We start from the raw sequence: 22915 nt of genomic DNA on the forward strand, positions 1-22915 counted from the left end.
GGGTTGGAAAGTCAGACAGGCATTCGATTCTATAAACCACCGGATCTATCAAATCTTAGGTTAGATAAGCGGACCCTATAAAAAGCTTAATAATGCTAGGGAGATGATGACCGATCATAATTCGGATATTCAAAGAAATCATTTGTCCTTTGCCTTTCCAAGCATTTTAATATTTACCCAAAATATTTTATCTTTAACAATGTTCTTAACAAAAACAAAACCAGCCCCTATGGCCGAAGTTGAAGAAGTCTGTGAAAATGATCCTTATTCTGTACGGCATTAGGTTGTTCAAGTCGATAAGAGTCGTCATGAACGAAGGTATACTGATGCACTTTGCGTTTTTGCGGACCCCTGCGGAAAATTATGATATTTTTAAAAACGTCTGTACTTACAAAAATTAAACGAGATATCAACTTTCCCACTCCCTATTCCCATTTTTTATGGTAGGTTTTTATAACAGGCTTATACTTTCTTTCCAGTGGTCGTATCTAACCGACAACCATTTCGTATTGATGATGGACAACCAGTTCGTTGATACATTAGCATACAAATAACTTGTACTTAATAAGACACTGATTACCTCTACGTAACATCTACAGATCCTCAGCTAAAATGCCAGACGCTTCCACAGCCCAGACACTCCGTACAAAAATATAATTACGACGTGTGCTATCTAACGCGTAAGTGCGAGCGAGACAAACAGTGCGCGGGCTCCCTCTTACTCCTTAGCGGCTTACGGCCATTTCAGACTAAAAGTAAACCCAGAGGGGGTGAGCTCAGCGCCCGATACGAATTGGTGCGGGGAGGAGAGTTACCATTCTATTTATAGCAAGTGCTTATTGTTCTTTATTTTATGACGCTATTGTCCTTTCCGTATTAGAGTCTAAAGCCATTTAAGGCTGCATTCCCATTGACGCGGAGTGGTGCGGAGATGAGCGGAGATGTGCAGGAATCGACCAATCACCGAGAGGGAGAGAGTGACACAGCGTCTTTCATTTTTCGCTCTCTCGAACGCTGTAATTGGTCAAATCCGGACATCTCCGCTCTTCTTCGCCCATCTCCGCCTCTGTGGAAACCCGGCCTTAAACTGCCAAAACAACGTTTTACTCATCTGATTCTCGCCCACTAAACAGGCAAAAACAAAATATGAAACCAAGTCTTCGGAAGTCTCACCTTCAATGATAATAGTTGCAGCATCTTTCGCTGTGATCTCGGAGTACAATGACATGAAGCGATGTGTCGGGGTGGGGTACAGGCCTGTGGACACTGTTGCAAGATACACCGTGGTAATGTTGATGTTCTTCGTCCAAGTATCCAGTCGCAGCTCTTCGGTTATCGATTCCATTAGACCTGGAAATTTATAGGCAGAATTGGATTTGTCGCTTAGTTTCTTTTGGAAATTGTAATGAAGTTGTACTTCTTATTTTACTACAAGCTTGATAATCGTTATCTCGCCAGCGTTTGGGGCATTTTATCCTAAAAATATATTGCGTGTCGTAGCTCAAATCTATTTGCGGATCCCTGGTGGCATGGAAACCGCGTGAAATATATAGAGGGCTTTGACCAAGAGCCATGCGACGTGTATCCACGTAGACAGCATTCGCTGCGTCTATTGGTCGAAACCTCGATATAATTCCCGTGCAGAGCCTGCATGTACCTTTCCCCAATGCGTATATAGATTCCAGTAAAATTCTGTAAAAGTCTGCTCTATTCGCGTTCCTTTCGTACCTCGAAGTCCAAATTTCGCTGCACAGTAAGGTACCATATCTGCACACGGCATAAGACCAGCACTAGAGTTGATCGCAACAATGTGACCTCGCCGCCTCTCTATCATACTCGGCAGAAATGCTTGGATTATCTGAAATAAAATACATTTAGTAAGTACTTACACACTTAACCTGACCTAACCAGACATGCAGTCGCTTCTGTTCGACCTTACCACCTTACACGAAAAGAAGAATCCTTGTCAGGTGTCCGGGTCAGCTGGAAGAAATCTCTTTATTAGAGATAAGCTTACCTGTACTCTTTGTACCTGTGTCTGTTTTCTTTGTATTTTTCTTTGGTCTGTTCTATTGCGTATAAATAAATAAATAAACAAGAATCCAAATATAACTGAATTCTAAACCTGTGGGATTGAAAAGGTCACATTGAAGCAATTCACCTAAAGAAGCAATAATACTATTATGACATTTGTTCACATTGCGCACTTTTATATGCGCAAAACAAATGTCAAATTGCAATATTGCTTTTTAGATGAATTGCTTTGATGTGGGCTTTGTAGACCCCTGGTTACAAGACCAACAAACTTACCCAAAAATGCGCAAGAAGATTGATTTCAATCAGCTTAGCTACGGCTTCTGGCTTGAGATGGGTTAGTGGTGCACAAGTGAACGCCCCGGCGTTGCTCACGATCATCGTGATGTCAGTGAGCTGGCGCCTCATCAGGGCAGCCAGACCCATCACCTGCTCCCGGACTGTCACGTCTACTGTGTAGCCGAAACACTGAAGAAAAAAAAAATACACAAGTTGCTTGATAACTTGCCAGTTTTGTTACCAGTCAACGCAGACTATAGACAATATAACGTACATCTCCATCCTTGTTCCGGATCTCTTCGACGATAGCATTGTTGCTGCGCGCGTCGCTGTCCCAGCACACCACGGTCGCTCCCAGCTCTGCAAACTGCATCGCCAGCTCCCGTCCTAACCCGTGGCCCGCGCCTGTTATCTGTTGGACAGGATTTGTATGGAATATAAACTACAAAAAAAAACGAAAAATAATAAAGCGAAGGTGGTAGAGCTGGCAGAGGAAGACCTAGAAAAGTGAAAGAGTATGAAACGATTGATGAAAGTGGAGGAAGGAAAAGAAGTGTGTCAGGATCGAAGCAAATGAAATTCCATAGTATCTGCTTACCCTGGTGGGAAATAAGCGTGAGTTTATGTATAGATTACAAAGGACAAAATCCAAGTTGCAAGTCTTGTATCTACACTCCCTAACATATAACTCCCAGGATTCAAGATGCCACCATCTATCACGTTGATATTACAGAAAGCTCGGGGAGGTATGAGTGAGTGAGGTGTGAGTGCTTAGTTCATCTTGCGATGGATGCACCTATGATTACCCCAATCGGGACATAGCCGTGAGCTTACCTACGTCTTGTGTTGTGATGGTATTCAAGATACCTCAAGTTCGCACCGTTCTAGATGCTAGGCGTTAATAATTTAAACGGATTAAACTTTAGCTCTTAGAGATATTACTTAAAAGCAATTATACGAACCAGTACAGTTTCTCCATGCAAACTCTTCAGAGCTGGCGGTATTAACACCTTTAGCAAAGCTACGACGCAAGCCGAACACAATTTGACCACTAGAACTACCGTGTCCAGAGCATACAGTGGTGCTGAAGCCAATCCCCCACTCCCCCACCACGGCAAAATCCACACCTCTTGCAGAGCCCTAAATTTCCTAGCTAGCATACCTACGGAGCGCACGAAAGCGTTTCTCCTACGCATAAAGTTTAAAAATTAAATAAAACTATACTAAAATACGCAATACAAGCTTAGCATTTGAAATTGTCACTGTCATTGTTTGATTTTGGAATTTCATGTGGCCAGTGTTTGGATCTTCTTGGAGTCTCTAAAAAGCCTTAAAACCTCGAACTAAAATCTCTTTTGTCAGAGTTAGAACTTGTCAAACATGACATGACTTAGAATTATTTTTGACTGGGAATACAGACGTGATTCGCGTTGTAAATAGCGTTTTATTTTGTATTTGATTACCATATTTCATCAAAATTACAATCATGGCGAAACCTTTGCAAAAGGAACGTGAGAACCGGTCGGCGGACAAGAAAGATCTGACCTTCCATCCGTTTACAATCACTCCTGAAACTGCTCATACTTCCGTATTACTACTGGAATCCAAGGAGCCGGAGATATTATGTCAGGTTAGTGGATACTTCTTAAATAAACACAGCAGGGGTTATAAAGGCCACATCGAGGCAATTAAAAAAAACCGAAATTGCAATTTGACACCTGCGCATGTCAAAGTAAGTGCGCAATGCAAACAAATGTCAAATAGCATTATTGCTTTTTAAGATGAATTCCTTCGATGTGGCCTTTTTAACCCCTCAGTGCGCATTTTTATTCGTATGACCGCGCTTATGGAGGCGCCACGGGGTGCGGCATGTTTGGACGATTTTGGCGTGAAAGATATTAATAATTGAATGGTCGTATGTTTGATATTACCGCGCGATGCGTCGTTCAATGCGCGTCGACTCCATAAACCACGCCTTTCTCTAGAAACTATACGCCTACCACCGATACAGGTGAGGTGTAGGCAACTGGGTACTTAGTTCATCTTGCGGTGAGTGTACATCTGACTACCCCAATTGAGATATAGTCGTGAGCTTATTTTATGTTATAAACCTAGTTTTTAAACATTAGCTTGATGGGAATTCTATAAAATATCGGCCCAGACATACTAATGAGAATACCCCACCTACAAAACAACATGAAATGAAATGAAAGTCCGGATTTGAACCTTGACTTGGCTCTTGGCAAGCCTTTACAAAGATTGAAAGAATTTCGCATGGACGGGAGAAGGACCTGGTTGTGTAATGGTTAACACGCTCGTCCCGGCTTGACTAGAGCTGCGGGTTCAAGCCCCGTCAGAGGATTTTTTTTTCGATAATTTTGATTTAATGTTCTCTTTGTGAGTTTCGCTAAGCAGGGGTGAGAGCTATGAAAACGAAAATCTTTAACTTAGGTATGTTACTCTAGTAACCCACATTCCCGAGAAATGCATAAGTATTCGAAGGTGACCTAATCTGTATTGGGCTGGTTTTCCCTTCGCGGGTTGGAAGGTCGGACAGGCAGTCGCTTCTGTAAAAAACCGGTCCTGTCAAATCTTCAGGTTAGGTAAGCGGACCCTGTGAAAAACAGGATAATGCTAGGAGGACGATGTTACTCTAGTAACCTAAAACACCGTAACAAATCCACAGACCCTCAGAGCGATTACGAAGTTTAATGGGCAAGATATGCAGAACAGATACATCCTCTTTAATCTAGATGCCATCAAGTATGTACTTCCACACATTGACCATCCAGAGATGAACATCAGGCGTTTTGCTCTGAAGGCTCTAGGTCAACTCTGTCAGTTGCCAAGAGGTCCAGAACAGGTTCTGGAGAACTCTCAAAATCTGAGGAAAGTCGCGTTTTCGCTTGCTAAGGTAAGTTAGTGTATTTCTTTTTACAAAACTTGATTAGGAATTTAAATATTTTAAAAAAATAGGTACCCTTTCTTTTGACTACGAAATTCAAAGTCTTAGCTATAATATCGCCATCGTAAAGGTAGTTGTCCAATACTAATCTGTCACCTTTACACGCTTCGTCCGTCTACTGAAGACGACTTAAGTCTGCGAGACATTTTCGGCCAATCTGTAGGTTACCTACCCAAGCTTTTGAGCAGCCCCTGTTGCATGCTGCCCGTATATCGTGCTGATGTGAAAAGTAAACCGAATATATCGGCTCATTTATCCCATCAGTCGCGATAAAGATTTACCTTTCTCATTAAAAAGTGTGAAGACGTATTCGTTCTGGAATTCGCGTCGTTGGTGCTATCGGAGCTGACCAAGGAACCAGAAGGTTGCGAGCAGATGATATCCGCCAATATTCTCGGCGTCCTTTGCAACAGGATGAAGAACAGCCAAGATCCTGACGTCCAGAAGAATTGCTTGCAGGTTTCTTTGTAACTTTTGTATACATAGGTACCTACATTTAAACTCCTAGCCAGTGGTCGCTGGACCTCAAGTAATTAGATGACAATAGGGTTTTTTTTTTTTTTTAGTTCGGAAAACAAAGAGTTCCATTGGTGTTAGTAGCACTTAAAGTAGGTTAGGGTTAGTAAAATTAAACTAAACACAAAACAAATAGGATTCATAATGCGCCTATTGCCACGCGCACGAGATGCTACACAAGCGGACAGTCTGGACTGTGGGCGACCACCTGCAGGATGCTGCTGCCACTGGCGCGCACGCGCCTCAACAAGGACGCACATCGCTTGCGCAGGATCGCCGGGAAACCGTCCACACGCTCATCCGCGAACATGCCTGAGGCACTGCAGTAGCGCGGCAGCCCCAGCAGCATCCTAAAGGCGTTATTATATTGGACCCGCAGGGCATTAAACGATTTTTGGGTATACTTGCACCAGAGGCTGCTTGTATAAAAAGATTTACAATAAGCTCTAAAGAGCGTGATTTTCACTTGCTTTGTACAATGAGCAAACCTCCGGATAATCATATTTGCCCTCACCGCCAATGCCCTGCGTTCCCGCTCTATGTCCTCGTCGTCCCCGAGGTCCTCCGTCAACACATGGCCCAAATATATAAACTTTTCAACTCTGGCAAGCTGAGTGCCGTTTATGGTCAAAGACGGAATCACATTTGGATATTTATTCCCCGATTTAAACACCATAAACTCACATTTTCCAGAGTTGTAAATCAGGCCATGCGATTGAGCGAAGCCCTCACAGATCGACAAGAGCTTTCTTAACGAACCTATTGTCGGTCCCAGCAACACCATATCATCGGCGTAACTGATGTTATTTACGCAGAGTTCCTGTATATGGCAACCGACTCTGGCGCTGCTGAGACCACCAATAAGCTCATTAATATATACAGGGTGGCCCAGAAGTTCAGGTTCAAAATGAAAAATTAGATAGAGGGTCTTATTAGCTACCAGAAACACCCCCATGTATGTTCAGCAATTATTTACGGTTTAGGAGATATGACCCATTTTGTACCTTTTTCTAGATTTTCTACTTTACTTCAGAAATAATCATTTTGGCGCTATCCCTTTCTTAATTATTATTTTATTTTACTTCACAACTATGCCTAAGGCTGTGTACCGCTCAATCAAAGATAAATCAAAGTCAAATCAAGTATAAAAAGAAAGTTATCGGAAGTCAAAGTGAGAATTCGACCAAAATTGTTACAGTTGTTAATACTTCGTCGAAGAATAATAAACACATGAGATTGTCATGGACCCTGAAAGTACTTCTAAAAACTGCTCCATTTAATAGGCTTTTAGAAACATCCAAAAAAAGTACCCTTAATATGGGCAAAAAACTAAGCAATTTGACCACAAATATTGCAAGACAGACAGATTTGAAGGAAAATTTGACATTCTCATACAATGTAGCTGCTTCTTTCTAACGTTGTTAAAGGTGCTCAAAGACACATTTTCAGTTAAAAGTAAATAAAAATCACGCTTATAATCGCTAACAGGGTAGACATAGCAACAATCCGAAGACAAAACTTGCAGTCACTTTTGGTGTTCGTATTTTAATGAAGGTACATAGATTTCAAGGAAAAAGTTATCCCCAAACACTGTTGGTGATTCATACTATTGGATACTAAAATAAAATCTGTCTTTGAGCACCTTTAACAACGTTAGAAAGAAGCAGCTACATTGTATGAGAATGTCAAATTTTCCTTCAAATCTGTCTGTCTTGCAATTTTTGAGGGCTAAATACTTAATTTTATGCCCTTATTAAGGGTACTTTTTTTGGATGTTTCTAAAAGCCTATTAAATGGAGCAGTTTTTAGAAGTACTTTCAGGGTCCATGACAATCTCATGTGTTTATTATTCTTCGACGAAGTATTAACAACTGTAAAAATTTTGGTCGAATTCTCACTTTGACTTCCGATAAAAATTTTTTATCTTTGATTTGACTTTGATTTATCTTTGATTGAGCGGTACACAGCCTTAGGCATAGTTGTGAAGTAAAATAAAATATTTATTAAGAAAGGGATAGCGACAAAATGATCATTTCTGAAGTAAGGTAGAAAATCTAGAAAAAGGTACAAAATGGGTCATATCTCCTAAACCGTAAATAATTGCTGAACATACATGGGGGGTGTTTCTGGTAGCTAATGAGCCCCTCTATCTAATTTTTCATTTTGAACCTGAACTTCTGGGCCACCCTGTATATTAAAGAGACGGGGAGAACTAAGCCCTCCCTGCCTCACACCACACTCTAAACGGTATGCATCTGACACTCCGTCTGCCCATTTCACAAAATTTGTTTGGTTGGAGTACCAGTACCTGAAAACTGCCAACAACTCAGGTCGAAAACTAACTTTCTCGAGTTTTTCCCACAGCAGGTCGTACGACACTAAATCGAACGCCTTCGAGAGATCGAGAAAAACGGCGTATACCGGAGTGCTCCGCTCAGTGTAATATCTGACAGTATGCTTGACACTCAGAATAGCACTTTCAGTAGATAGACCGGCGCGGAATCCAAACTGTGCATCGTGCGGCTGAAAGCACTTACTCAAATGAGCGTCAAGCAAACTGTCAAATACTTTTGCTATAACGGTGGCTAAAGAAATTGGCCTATAATTGTTCTTATCCGATATATCACCAGTCTTTTTCTTTGTTATTGGCACTACTAGTGTCTTCATCAAATCAGGTATTTGACTGGGTCAAAGGTACCTAAATTATAAAATGATAATCTAGAAGTAGAAGCGAGTCTAAGATGATTAAAAATCAATCTCATTTTACTTTTCGACTTACTTATTTTAAAATGTTATTTATGAATTAAGTAACAATGAGTACTTACGACGTTTGTTCGATTTTATTAGTGACGTTCCAGGACAGTATTTCCATACAAGCTCTGACATTTTAATGTTTCATAAAAAGTATCTCATTTGATTAGGTTGTCAAGTAGCCTGTTAGCAGTCCCTTTTATTAATAAAATTAGTCTCGAGATGTACCTATATTATGAAGAACCGTACAGTGATCGCATCGTTCTGTCGGTTTATCGACATGTTCAGGAAGATAAGCAGCTGAACGCGTTTTGTGGTTTTTGTTCCCATCCAGTCTATTCTAGAAGCACTCACTGAGGTAAGAATTACATAAGCATCCCGTACGCATTGGTTAATCTTCTTCCCAAGATGGCCAGTATTTCCTAGATACGCCGAAAAAATAGCATCTTTCATTCTAACATTTCTGACGTCACAGACTCTTAGCAACGTCCTAGATGACCCGGTGTGTGCCGCGGAAGTGACCAAGAACCCGCAGTTCAGCTGGCCTGCGCTCCTGGCGCTGATGCAAAGCAAGTACCTGGCCATACAGCATGTGGCGCTCAAGACGGTTGATCAGATGGTCTCACGGTATAACGACGTCAACATACAACGCAGCTTCAAAGCTTCGACTGGCGTGCTGGATTTGTGTGATATTCTAGAGGTAAGGATGAACCCCTTTATGTTTTCTAATTTTCAGATAATAAAACGTATTTTTAGCTTCTATGGGTCGTGCATTCGGCTTACGACCAACCCTCCCCTCATCCTACGACTCCCCCCACCCCTTACGATCCTCTCTTCCCCTCTTATCAAAAAGGTCTGGGCTCTATCCCTGGTGGGGACATTGTCGATATCGTTTTAGCTTAAAAGGCTGAATACTTAGAAAGTCGCGTTAAACTGTTAATCCACTAGTAAATAATTCAAATTTCTGTTCTTCCCAATCAGACTGGTAGTTGGCCAGATTGGCAGAACTTTTTGTAAAAACAGTCCTAAACGGAACTCGGAATAAAAACGGTATAAATGTCCGTACCTACAAACCCTTTTAACAAACTGCTCTATACAGCTAAATCATTAGCATGTTTATCAATTTCACCTCTCCAACAGTCGTATGAGTTCCGTGACGTCCACACGCTAGTTTTGGGCGTGTTGAAGACGTATGTGGAGACGGAAGAGAACGCATCACATCTATACCAGGCCGGGTGCATCACCCGACTGCTCGCGTATCTCGAGATGGCTCTGCCGGCGATGAAGCCGCACTGCATCGCCGTGCTTACCAAGATGTCCTTCACCGCTAACGGGAGGAATGTAAGTAGAAGATCTAACCTGAAGAATAAAATATAGTTTTGGTTCACTAATTTAAGAGCCACGCTTTTGTCGGTGTAGCATTCTCCATGCTACTTTTTTTAGGGAAAAATAGAGCAGTGGTTTCCCTCTTGCCTTCCGCCCCGCAGTACTCTGACGCGACTGGCACGGCACCCAGAGAAGTATATTTCAAAGCCGTTCTAAGACATCTGTCCCTCCACCTCTGAATAGTACTGACAGTTACTACTGCTCTCTGTCAGGTTCCAGATTACAGTCCCTGTGACTTGCCCCTTCCGTCCTGCATTGCCGTACGTACCGATGCCTCCCATCTCCGCCTCTGTAACCGTTACGTTCCAACGTTCCACTCCGTACGTTCTACCCCGTAGGTCTGAGTCCCTATCCGAACTCAGCCACCATCTCACTCCGTAAGACGCGCCGAATAGGATTTGCCCCAGTAGAGGGCAGAGAAGATGTCTCTGTCCCCCTGGTCTGGTGTTGGTCTTGTATGAGACTAAAACCAAAGTACTCACCCATTCCCTATTCCTAAGGCACTATACGAGACAGGAACGGACTTGGTGTTCTGCCACCAACTCATAAACGGTGCCGGAGAGTTGCTGGCCGACGCGGCCATGGGCGTCGCCAACATGACGAAGATGATGGTGTCTGCAGTGCGAATGGCTGAGACCAACATCGTCGAGGCTCTTGGTGGTGAGCGCTTTGATGTTTTTTTATTTATTTAGATAGGTATACGGATATTTAGATAGGGACTCTTATCAGACTCATCGTCACTTATTTAAGAGCCACGCTCTTGTCGGTGTAGCATTGTCCATGCTACTTTTTTAGGGAAAATAGGGCAGTAGTTTCCCGCCTTCCGCCCCACTCCAAACCAGACTACGTTCTTACTTCCAGCCGGGTCTGCATGACAACCGCGCCTGACAATAATCTCCATGACAATAATCTGCATGACAATAATTCGCGGCGCGAATTATATTGAGCGCTTCGACCAATAAACGATACGAATGCTATCTACGTAGATGGACGTCAAACGGCTATTGGTCGAAGGCCTCGATATAATTCGCCGCGGTAACCGCGCACGTTACCGTGCAGAGTCTACAGGCGACGTTCTAGATTTAACACAATAATTTCCTATTTTCTCATTACTCGGGTACATAGTTATTCAAAAATACAATGTAATTGTTGCTTGATATTTAGATCACATTATGTATAGAATAAGAAATAGCAATATGTTGCTACATATAAGTTATTGCTTCTCTTTATTTTGATTGGGGTTCGGTCTTGTGCTATATGTACCTACAGCTCGTTGTATAGCAACCTCCTTGACCTGGTCCACCATCTGATCGGCGCTCTTCCTCTGGCACGCTTACCCTCAATCTGGCCCAGATAATGTGCTTCTCTAGACAATGCGGAGAGCTATTTTTTTAATTTAACGTGACTTATTGTAGATTTGACGCAGATGGCACTAACTACTTGGCCGGACAAATGGGGAGCGCTGAAGGCTCTTACCCGGTATAACGTTTAAGACAACAGGCCTGAGGGTGCCCATTTGGGCGCGAACCTCGGCTCAGGGCGTCGTCTGTGAGGAAAAATATTTGAAAAAACTAATCGTGGGTCTAAGTGGGTCGATAGCGATAAGTGCTGATTGAGGGAAATCGTCGACTACGCCGGCGGGGTCGGTATCAGGGTCCTGAAGTGTTTGGTGTCGCGAGCTGATTGGCCGCCTCTATGGCTAGAGTAATCGAGTCGTCGGGATCGTATATTACGTCCAAGTGCGGAGAGCTTATTCTATACCTATTCTATAATTCCAGGTATTCTTGGTGACGACACGGCGCCGTGGTTCGATGTCCGTATGAACAGTTTGCTGGCGTTAGCTGAACTCTGTCGACTCATTGCGAAAGCCGCTTTCGCCACCATCGAGCCCAAGACGTTTACTGCCTTGAGGAACGTTAATAGGAAACGTAAGGGACATCGTCACTGATGTCGCTAACTGACGACCTGACGTACTCGTATCTGAAAGGAGATTGACCAATAGTGGTAACTTTTTACTGACAGCGTATTTTTGACTGCGGTTTGGTATTTTTTACTCAGTATTTAGTCGTCTATCACGGTAGGTCACGACAATAGGTCTCGTGATGGATATTTGGACCAAGTTCCATACAACTTTGGTCAATTTCCTTTTTGGCGAATCTGATTGGCACCTTTTGCTATTGTCAATAAAACACAAATAGTTTTAGCAAAATATTGCAGATACGACAGTTTGCAAAATCAGATAGATAGATAGATAAAATACTTTATTGAGCACAATGGACACTAATGGACACAATAAGGACAACATATACAGAAAAGCACAACAGGCGGCCTTATTGCTCATGACGCAATTTCTTCCAGGCAACCTTTGGGTACAGGAAAAATTTGTACAAGTATAATAATAATAATAACGAGAAATCAGCCACGATATGACTCAAGGTATACTGTTTTGTCATAAGTCATAGAAAAGTTGTGTGTCTTAACTTATTTGTCGCGCATCTGTTTAGTCACTCTGTACTGCAATGCCCTGACATGCTAAGACAGCATAAAGAAATTTTTGAAGATGTCTCCGGTGGATCGAACCCGGTCCTCGTAAGACGCAGTGTCTGACGACTTTCATGGAGACGCACTAGTGGCTACGCATCTTCTGTATTTTTTCCCTTCATTGATCTTCTTTTTAACCGACTTCAAAAAGACGGAGGTTATCAATTTTAAAGGAAAAGGTCAACTCAATTTTAGAAAATGGTATAACATAAGCTCACGACAATATTCCAATTGGGGTAGTAAGATACAGCAACTAACTACATATACACAATGCATGATGTAGATCTGGCAACCCACGACCCGAAGGCTGGCAGCTACTTTTGTAAAAAGGTTGGTTTAACTCTTCAAAGGGGAAATGCTGTCAATTCTTTGGGCACTTTGCCTCGGTGTGATGCTTCGGAGGAGTTTTTCTTTTTTTTTTTATAAAGTAAGTAAGTAAGTAGTGCGTGCGAGCGTGCGAGCGTGCGTGCGTGCGTGCGTGCGTGCGTGCGTACGTGCGTGCGTGCGTGTGTGTGTATGTGTGTGTGTGAGCGAGCGTACTTGAGTATGTGTACCTGTGCGAGTGTGAGAGAATAAATAATTTATTAAACACAAGACAACTGTATGTTGTTTTGTGTTTAATAAATAATTTATTAAATACGGGTTTAAGACGTCCATCCATCCTTCGCATGATGACCTAAGCACCCACACCTCACCGAGCTTTCTGGTCCATTTTCTGGTTAATGCTACTTATTACCTTCATTACACTGTATATTTTCAATTTTCCAGCTAAAGATAGTCCCATAGAAGCCCAGAGACTAGCAGTGCAATGTTACATCAACCTGCTGAACTATCAACCGTGTGTGAAGATCATGCTCAATAATGATTTTATACAGGAATTGCTAAATATACTGCAGGTAAATCGTAGTAGCCCAGTTGGAAGTACGCTGGACTATGTAAGGTTACAGATTCGAATCCTAGCACGAACCTAAACCAACGATTTTCGAATTCATGTTTGAATCAGTGGTGAATGAAAACATTGTGAGGAAACCCACATTCTCGAGAAATGCGTTTCAGAGGTATGTGACCTAACTTGTATTGGGCTGGTTTTCTCTTCGCGGGTTGGAAGGTTAGACAGGCAGTTGCTTCTTTAAATCTAAATTTTCAAGCGGACCCTGTGAAATACAGGATAACGGTGGTAAGGCCTCTGTTATACCATAAAGCAATAGACTTACAATCGCTAGGTTGGGGTGAACCTAGCTCAGCCGCTGGTGGGGAGCGGAGAGTTGCCGTTCTATAGTATTATTCCTTATTCTATGGTATTCAGTAGACCAACTCGTGATCACGATTCCCTCAGTCTTACTTTAGTCTTCAACCGTATGGGTGTCAGACGTCACACACACAGATGCGCGTGTACGATAACGTTAATGTGTAGTGTTTCTAAAACAAAGTTTTTTTTTTTTATATACTATATTGGATCAATTGAGGAGCTCGGTGGCGCAGCGGTCAACGCGCTCGGTCTGCGATTGTTGAAGTTAAGCAACTTTCGCAAAGGCCGGTCATAGGATGGTTGACCACAAAAAAAAAGTTTTCATCTCGAACTCCTCCGTGCTTCGGAAGGCACGTTAAGCTGTTGGTCCCGGCTGCATTAGCAGTCGTTAATAACCACCAATCCGCACTGGGCCCGCGTGGTGGTTTAAGGCCCGATCTCCCTATCCATCCATAGGGAAGGCCCGTGCCCCAGCAGTGGGGACGTTAATGGGCTGGTGATGATGGGAGATGCCGATGAATAAAAATTAAACATCATCATCGAATCGGTGGAGCGACGAGCAATAAAGCTCATAGACTCGTTAGTGAAGACTCGACTCCAAAGTTTAGAACACAGACGAAGCTTAGGGTAGCTTGTCTGTCGGTCTTTTATAGGATACACTTCGGTGAGTAAGTATGCGCGGGAACTTCACGAGTTAATTCCACCCACTCCATTCCATCTACGGACAACTAGGCGTCGCCAGGCATTTTATCTTTATGTTGTGGATATACCACCAATCCGCACTCAAATTCAAAAATTCAAATTCGTTTATTCGTTCGTTTATTAGTTTCGTTTATTAGTTCGTTTATTCGTTCGTTTATTCGTTTCACTAAGCGTTTTGCCTCTTCCTTTTGATGCGAACTGCAAAGGTCTGAGATTGTGGTCAAACGTGAGCATATTATTATTTAAAAAAAACATATTTCCAGCGTCCAGACGTTGCATTGAAGACACTGACCTGCACAGTTCTGACTGGGCTGATGGCTGAAGACGTTGCCAAGTTCCTCTTCACGTCTCGTAAAGGAGAAGAGGTTTGCGTTTGTCATGTTCAGATACCAACGATTCGATACCCTGGAAATTGTCACAGGCATGAATCTAGAAAACCAAATAAAAAAAATGCAAATGGAATTCTATAGTCTCTGTTTACCCCGGTGGGAAATAGGCGTGAGTTTATGTACGTATGTATATATGAATCTAGAACTCCGGTACCGGATTTGCACTGATGAGTTGGCTCGACCAGTATAGACGGCGATACGGCTCACCATTATCACGTTGGTCTAATAGAAAGTCCGGTAAGGTGTGGGTACTTAGTTCATGTTGCTATGGATGTACCACTGACTACCCGAATTGAAGAATATAGAATTCCATTTGCTTCGATCCTGACACACTTCACTTGCTTCCTCCACATTCATCAATCGCTTCATACACGCACGCCGGTTCAGAGTAGATCGTACCTTTCTAAGGACATCTCCAATTTGGTCAATGTAAGTCCTTCTAGGTCTAATAAATAAATATAACATAAAAAAACAATCTAATCATAATAGAACCGAAATAAGTAGGTCTAATAATAATAGGGTTTAATGAATAAATAAAATAAATAATTTCGCCTCTCTTCTCAGGTGATAGCCAGCAACCTGAACATCGAGCACGTGGGTCTTCGCACGGCGCTGTGTCTACTCATCGCTGCCAGTGTCACCGACGATAGTGCTGACATCTACCTCGACCTTGGGACTATACACTAGTAAGTCGCTTACTCCACCAATCATTGACGTGTATAATACAAGTAGATACGCTATACCTCATATTGGCGATGCCAAAATCATACCACACATGGTATAAGAAAACCAGGTATGCTCAATCCTAAAACAAGCCGCCATTGCTAGCCCTTTGATGACGTAAGTGTTACCATTAAATTGGTATCTCCAACATTTCAAGGACGAAAAACATTGGTTGTGGGTATAATATGAATATACTTATATGAAATCTATGGGTCTCGTAAGGAGGCTCAGTGTCGCTCAGCGGGCAATGGAGAGAGAATCAGAAATGAGGAGATCCGCAGGAGAACTGAAGTCACCGACATAGCTCGGAGAATTGCCAAGCAGAAGTGGCAGTGGGCAGGACACATAGCGAGGAGAACCGATGGCCGCTGGGGTGGAAAGTTTCTCGGATGGCGACCACGTGTCGGACGACGCTCAGTGGGTAGGCCCGCTACAAGGTGGACCGACGATCTGGTGAAGGTCGCGGGACGCCGCTGGATGCGGGTAGCGCAAAACCGATCGTCGTGGAGATCCTTGGGGGAGGCCTATGCCCAGCAGTGGGCGTCGTACGGCTGATAATAATGGGTAATTTATTTTTTACAAAATGGCAACGCAGGGTGGGATGACGTCAGCTGGTCCAACCTTGAAATGTTAGCTGTCACTTTTGAGCATACCTGGTTTTCTGATACCTTTTTTTTGGCGTGACTTATTGTAGATTTGCCGCTGATGGCATTAACTACTTGGCCGGAAGTTTTCTTATACCGGATCGTGAGCTCAAAGCTCAACCACTGGTCAATATTGTAGTACTTAGTAAGTAATAATAAGCTGCTTCCAGCATGGTTGAGAACAAGCAAGCGAGGTACGTGGTGAGCGCGTGGGAGCCTGCCCTGGAGGCCATCTTCGCCCACCACCCTTCGGCTAAACTCGCCTACACCGGCTGTTTGCAGTTCAACGATTTTACTTCGGTAAGTAGTAGTTAGGTTTTACGTAGCATATTAGGTAGGTATTAGTAAAAAACACCACGCTGCGTTCCAAAACTAAAATAGCAGACGTAGCGAAAAAGGCTGCCTGCTTGAAATGGGACTGGGCTGGACATGTTGCCCGAATTTCCGATGACCTCTGGGCCAAAAAATCTACAGAGTGGGCTCCTGCAAATGCTGTCACACGTCGGGAGGCCACGAAAAAGATGGCGCGACGAGTTAGACCGCTTTTCGAAATGATGGCACGAACAAGCTGGGGACAGGGAGTAGTGGAAGAAGGGAAGAAAGGCCTTTGCCCTGCAGTGGGACATTGCGGGCTATTAATAATAATAATAATTAGGTATTAGTACTATGGAGTAGCTAATATATACGATGTCCAAACTAAAAAAAAATCGTCCAAGTGCGAGTCGGACTCGCGGACAAAGGGTACCGTACCAGACTAAGTAAACAACAGTAGTACACAATTTTCATATTGCCTACCTGTTGCGTTTATTAATATCGAGCAAAAAAGGGCAAAAAAATCGCGTTAGTTGTATGGGAGCCCCCCTTAAATATTTATTTTATTTTGTTTTTAGTATATATTGTTATAACGGCAAAGGAAATTGAATTGAACGTGAACGTGAATTAAAATCTAAATAAATTCAAAAAAGTTTAAAACAGTATCTAATTGACAAAAGTTTTTTTACTCTGCAGGATTTTTTTTAATGATTAGTAGTTTTCTTTTACTTTTATGTCTAAATTATGTATACTTGTTCTCATTTATTATGTTTAAGCCTAAAAAATATGCTGTAACTCTCCTTTAAATTGCTGTGCCCTATCCGGGTCCATATGCGTTACTCACCTTATACTACCAACCTCCTACCATGTGGAACGCAATAAATGATTTGATTATGATTATGAAATACATAATGTATAAAAAATTTAAATGTATAGTTATCTCGGTTTTTGAGATACTGCCTGGTGACAGGCAGACGGACTGACAGACACAGCTAAGTCTTAGTAATAGGGTCACGTTTTATCTTTTGAGTACGGAACCCTGAGGCTGCGTTTCCATTGACGCGGATCTGTGCGGAGATTTGCAGGAATCGACCAATCACCGTGAGGGAGACAGTGACAGAATGTTTTCGTTTTTCGCTCTCTCGAACGCTGTGATTGGTCAAATCCGCACAACTCAGCCTATCTCAGTGGAAACTCGGCCTAAAAAAGGGCGCCAGTGGCGAGCGATGAAAAATTCCACTTGATATTAACTCAGAATAACGACCTGAATCATTCCCCTCAGTATTCGTTACGATAACATTTACCTACATCGTGTACAAGTACTTACAGGTATCTTACGGGTTTGTATTGATGTTAGTGACACCGTAACAAAAACTAGGGGATGATTCAGACCATGATTGAGTTGATATAGAGTGGAATTTCCCGTCATCTGTTTATTCTTTTCAATTCCATTCTTTTGCGGCGGAAAATGCCACTGAATCATCCCTCAAAGTTTTAGTTACGATGTCACTAACGTAGTATTTATCTTTATGCTGGAAGGTTGCGATTGTTTGTACAGGTATTCAATATTGACAAGAAATCGCATCCATCGTGAGGCGGCGCTGAGGACGGGTCTAATAAGTTGGATTGCAAATTTTCTTTACAGGAAGGTTTCTACGTGATGAAGCGTATGGGTGAGTCCCTGACGACGATGCAGGATCTGATGAAGAGCGCGCCACCACACCGGCTGCCCGTCTTACTGTGCATGTTCTATTCATCGCCCTTCGACCCCGCCTCCGCCATGGACATAAGGACGCCCTGTAAGTTCTTAAAATTATAAGTTATTAATCTTCTTCTATCGTGTTGGTTGTGAGGTGGAATACCGACCTCATTAACCCTGGCGTCAGGGTTACTATTGAGCCGCCAAAGGCCCCTGACATGGCTCATGTAACGACTACTTACTAACATCATGTTGTACTTATTTATTGAAATCTATAGGACCTCCAAACACAAGCTATGGCGCTTAAATGGAGCACTTCACCAGTAGTTAAGGCCTTATTGTAACAGAAAATAAACATTTTTCAAATCAAATATTTTTACTTTATTGCACAAAACTTAATTTTAACTATGAGACATCATACATAGACACCTGCCGTATTGCCTTAGAGCAATTTATTCCAGGCCACCACTACCAGAAAACAACCGTTTAATAGACTTGGATGCAACACAGACGTGGATTTAACAGTTTATTGGTCTAACTTTAGTGACTACTCCAATGAGTACTCAAATGTAGGCGGCAGCACTGTTGAGTGTTCCTAAATTTTGACAGTTCTCCATACTGTCCAGCTAAATGTCGTGATAAATTGCTATAAAATGTAAAGCAACGTGGAGTATAGTCTCCGTCTGAAGGATGACTTACGAAAAAAAGCAGCCAGTTCGAAAGAGGCAGTTTTTATGGAAAATAAGGTTTTCTATGTTTTCTTCTTTCAGATCTTTAGGGAATAAATATAACCCTATGATTTTGCAGTTACAAGCTGCGGAAAGAGTATAAAACAATATGTTTCTTTATTCAAATAGCATGGATATTCAACAGAAGCGACACCTGATGAGAGAAATAGGCAGTTTTTGTCCTCATTGGGTGAACTTATAAATGAAGTACAATTGTTCCAGTTGGCACATCGAAATCGAACCTGGCGATGTCACCGTCCAGCAGGATTCGCTTCCCCCACGTGCCTGATGATGTCAATCTGCGTGACTACCTCGTCAAACTGCGGATTTGGTTCGGCGATCCGTTAGTACCAACAGTAGTCTAGGGTTAGGGCTAGGGTTTGGCAGGTTATATCGAGGGTTTCCACCAATACTCGTACGAAGTTTATCCATGTAGATAGCATTTGCTGCACTATTAGTCGGACCCCTCGATATGATTCAGGTCGTGTAGATCCTGCAGACAGTGGCGGCTCTAGCAAAATATATCGGCGGCGTGAAACCTCACAATGCTCCTCAAAATACAGTTCTTTTGGATCAGTTTATGGCCACCGAAATATACCTTATTAAAACTTTTAAAAATTGCGTTTACGGCAACCCATTTAATGTATGAGTTTTATGCGGCCGTTAAGAGGTCTAATTCACAGGGCAGATGTGCCCAATCCAGTTACTCCCCTGTAGATCTATAGCTGCCAGCCAGGGTGGTCCCGTCTTGGCTGATTTTGGCGCTACCCGGTGCGTTAGCACTGTTCGCGCCATTCTAGGACCGCCACTGCTTGCAGATCTTAAGTATGTGCAAAATATCCCGAGAGGCGCGGGCCCTAAATATAATACCTAATTATGTCTGACGTTCCCCGGGCAATCTGCGAAAATGTCGAATCCCGTTATCACAATGCCATATCAAATCTTAAAGTATAAACTGACGTCACGATTTTTATTTCAGAGCCAAATCTTTACATTACTTTGAAATTGAAGACGCTCATTATGAAGTGAGGTAAGTAAGTAACTTAATTAGCGTACTTTTTTCACTATTTTAAAACATGCAATGCATAGGTTTAGTTTCTAATATAGTTCCATATTTATTATCATCATTTTCCTACGGTTATCCCGTTTTCCTCACAGCGTCCGCTCTCCTAACCTGAAGATTCGCTAAGTCCGGTTTTTTACAGAAGCGACTGTCAAACATTCCAAACCTTGAAGAGTATATTAGCCCAATAGGTACAGGTTAGGTCACAAACCTCCGAAATATTCCTCGGGGATATTGATTTCTTCACGATGTTTTCCTTTATCGCTGAACACGTGACTCCAATTTGAGAGAATACTCATTTGAAGATAATCAAATAAATAGATTACCCTAAAATTTGGCAGATATCGTCAAAAATGCACTGAGGTCTCATCGACGTTGAAGCAGCGCGCACAACTGTTGGCAGAATTCGTGTCAGTTCAGATGAGCGGCATGAACCAGGAGCGAGACTGTTCACTGCCCAGGGTGGAACTACATCTTGCTGATTTGATGGTATGGTGTTGGGATGTCTACTCTCTCGTCATAGAATAAGGAATAAGTAATACTACGTATAGAACGGCAATTCTCCACTCCCCAGCAGCGGCTGAGCTAGGTTTACCTCTTTGCTTTTCTGGGCTTTTCAAATTACCTGGGTTGAACTACATCTGGCTGCACCGCATCGCACTTTCCTATGCTTCTATCCTTTTCTGTCACTCACAACCATTATTTCCTAGATAAAGTGTGGGAGTGCGCACTCGACCACCGACCTCGATTCCGCTGCGTGTTGTCGCATTTGCATTATCTCGCTCTAGCAAATGACAGTTCTGAGTGACAGAAAAGGATAGAAACACAGAAAAGTATGGTTCCGTGCTACCAGATAGTTCCCTTGGTAACCATATCACGGTTCTTTCCACAGCTAGAGCTGAACTCCCGCGTGATCGGTCTTGGCTGGGTGAAGTGCGGCGGGGCGCTAGAACGAGCGGTGCTGTACAAAGTGTTGGCTGACAGACTGGGCATCCCGTGCTCGCTCCACCGCGCCACCAGCGCGCATGCGTGGTGCGAGGTCGCCGTGCCCGAGCTCGATCCGGTGAGTTGAGGTTTATTATCTGTGAATAAGTTGTGCTCATCGCGAGGAAACCTGCATTCCCGAGTAATGCGATTCGTAGGTGTGTGACCTAACCCGTATTGGGCTCGTTTTCCCTTCGCGGGTTGAAAGGTCAGACAGGCAGTCGCTTCTATAAAAAACTGGACCTGTGAAATCCTTAGGTTAGGTAAGCAGACCCTGTGACAAAGTTTAACAAGGCCTTGTCTTTACAGTTTAGTAGATATAACACTACTTACTTGGGGGTTAAAAAGGCTACGTCAAAGCAATTCATCTGAAAAGCAATATTGCATTATGACATTTGCGCATATAAAATTAAGTGTCCAATGTCATTATGTCAAATAGCAATATTGCTTTCTTAGATGAATTGCAAAAAAATGTGGCCTTTTTAGACCTCCTTGAACATCTGAGTTAATTGTAGATTCCTTTCACCGTGAAGTTGAACTCCAGAGAATCCTGGTTGTTGTTATCGTGTGCGTTGTGAGGTGAAATACCAGGCTCATCAACTCTGGTGTCAGGGTTATGATTGAGCCGCCAAAGGCCCCTGACATGGCTCATGTAACGATTACTCACTTACATCAGTAAATAGTAACCGGGACCAACTGCTTAACGTGCCTTCCGAAGCACGGATCATCTTACTTTCGGACAATCATGTGATCAGTCTGTAATGTCCTAACCAAACTAGGGATCACAAAGTGATTTTTGTGATATCTCCCCACCGGGATTCGAACCCGGGACCTCCGGATCGTGAGTCCAACGCTCAACCACTGGACCACAGAGGCCGTTATCCTGGTTACGACGAGCCATTACCACCGCACTGATACCTTCTTCCCTTATTTGAATTCCAGATGGACGAAGAAGACACGATTGAGAAGTACCCAGCGGGGCTCCTTCGCGCCAACTACGTAGTGGACCTGATTGACGCCCCGGGACGACTCATGCCGAAGGGCAGTTACGAAACGAGGCGCATCTGCGGGCCCTCGTGCCTCCCCAAATATGTCGCGCGGAATCCCCCGGCTATATGCAAGTGTGAGAAGAGTCCTACGTGTAGTGGGTAGACTCAAATGTAAAGTTTTGGAGTTTTTGGAGTCATGCCTATTTTAAATTATTTTTTAAAGATTTTATCACTTTAGCTTTCCGTCCACGTAGATTTGTGGAATGTTTATTTCTAAAGTCTAATCTATCTCTGTACCAAATTTCATCGAAATCGGTTAAGTAGTTTTGGCTCGAAGGCGTAACGGACTGACAGATAGTTACATTCGCATTTATGTTAGTAGGGATAAGTGAAACGGCGTTGCCAGATCTCGATCCTCGACCGCGGAGGAATACATTTTTTTTCTGACGTTACGTAGATTTGTCGCAAATGACTAATAACTACTTGGCCGGACAAATGGGGAGCGCTGAAGGCTCTCACCCAGTTGCGCATTTTTGATCCATTCCTAATTAAAATTAATAAACACGGATTTGTCAAAGTCATCACTGCCTGCGTGAGTTGACTGTTTTCCATTTTCTATTTACGAACACGTCACTTTTGAAAGAATAGGTAAGGGGGTTAAAATGGCCACATCGAAGCAATTCATCTAAAAAAGTAGTATTGCTATTTGACATTTGTTTGCATTGCGCACTTACTTTTCTATGCGCAAATGTCAAATTGCAATATTGCTTTTTAGATGAATTGCTTCGATGTGGCCATTTTAACCCCTCTGATTTTTTAATACTTTGTGCATTTTTATGTATATTATGTTATTTCGATTCTTTTAAAAATGGGGGTTTAAAAAGGCAACACAGTCAGTCGTATTCTCCGTACTTACTCCTTCCACACACATATCCTGTAACTGTCTTCTTGTCGTGTGGAC

At 42.8% G+C, this 22915-nt stretch overlaps 2 protein-coding genes across 2 annotated transcripts; one reads left to right on the plus strand and one right to left on the minus strand.

Annotated features, from left to right (window-relative positions):
- Positions 1–205: 205 nt before the first annotated feature.
- On the minus strand, positions 206–3509 carry LOC126378740 (17-beta-hydroxysteroid dehydrogenase 13-like). The gene is made up of 6 exons (XM_050027124.1): positions 3276–3509; positions 2588–2725; positions 2311–2502; positions 1729–1858; positions 1174–1350; positions 206–351 (listed from the first exon to the last, which is right to left on the minus strand). Exons 1-6 carry the CDS (start codon positions 3507–3509, stop codon positions 206–208), a joined length of 1017 nt encoding a protein of 338 aa, XP_049883081.1.
- Positions 3510–3772: 263 nt separating this feature from the next.
- LOC126378107 (uncharacterized) lies at positions 3773–22193 on the plus strand. Its single transcript, XM_050026282.1, has 17 exons — positions 3773–3943; positions 5000–5227; positions 5576–5737; positions 9021–9245; positions 9686–9886; positions 10432–10591; positions 11710–11859; positions 13241–13368; positions 14687–14788; positions 15377–15498; positions 16350–16479; positions 18137–18290; positions 19141–19261; positions 19898–19948; positions 20323–20470; positions 20874–21044; positions 21908–22193. Exons 1-17 carry the CDS (start codon positions 3800–3802, stop codon positions 22115–22117), a joined length of 2607 nt encoding a protein of 868 aa, XP_049882239.1. The 5' UTR covers positions 3773–3799; the 3' UTR covers positions 22118–22193.
- The last annotated feature ends 722 nt before the right edge of the window (positions 22194–22915 follow it).

The sequence above is a fragment of the Pectinophora gossypiella genome, chromosome 2, assembly GCF_024362695.1.
Source record: "Pectinophora gossypiella chromosome 2, ilPecGoss1.1, whole genome shotgun sequence".
In the NCBI taxonomy this organism is placed as follows: Eukaryota; Metazoa; Arthropoda; class Insecta; order Lepidoptera; family Gelechiidae; genus Pectinophora; species Pectinophora gossypiella.

Coding starts and splice junctions, on each gene's coding strand:
- LOC126378740 (XM_050027124.1), bottom strand. CDS start 3,509: ATGCGTAGGAGAAACGCTTTCGTGCGCTCCGTAGGTATGCTAGCTAGG. Junction 1,859..2,310: donor ATCTTCTTGCGCATTTTTGG/GTAAGTTTGTTG, acceptor ATTTTATTTCAG/ATAATCCAAGCATTTCTGCC. Junction 352..1,173: donor TGCAACTATTATCATTGAAG/GTGAGACTTCCG, acceptor AATTTTCCGCAG/GGGTCCGCAAAAACGCAAAG.
- LOC126378107 (XM_050026282.1), top strand. CDS start 3,800: ATGGCGAAACCTTTGCAAAAGGAACGTGAGAACCGGTCGGCGGACAAG. Junction 11,860..13,240: donor GAGGAACGTTAATAGGAAAC/GTAAGGGACATC, acceptor TCAATTTTCCAG/CTAAAGATAGTCCCATAGAA. Junction 21,045..21,907: donor CCGTGCCCGAGCTCGATCCG/GTGAGTTGAGGT, acceptor TTTGAATTCCAG/ATGGACGAAGAAGACACGAT.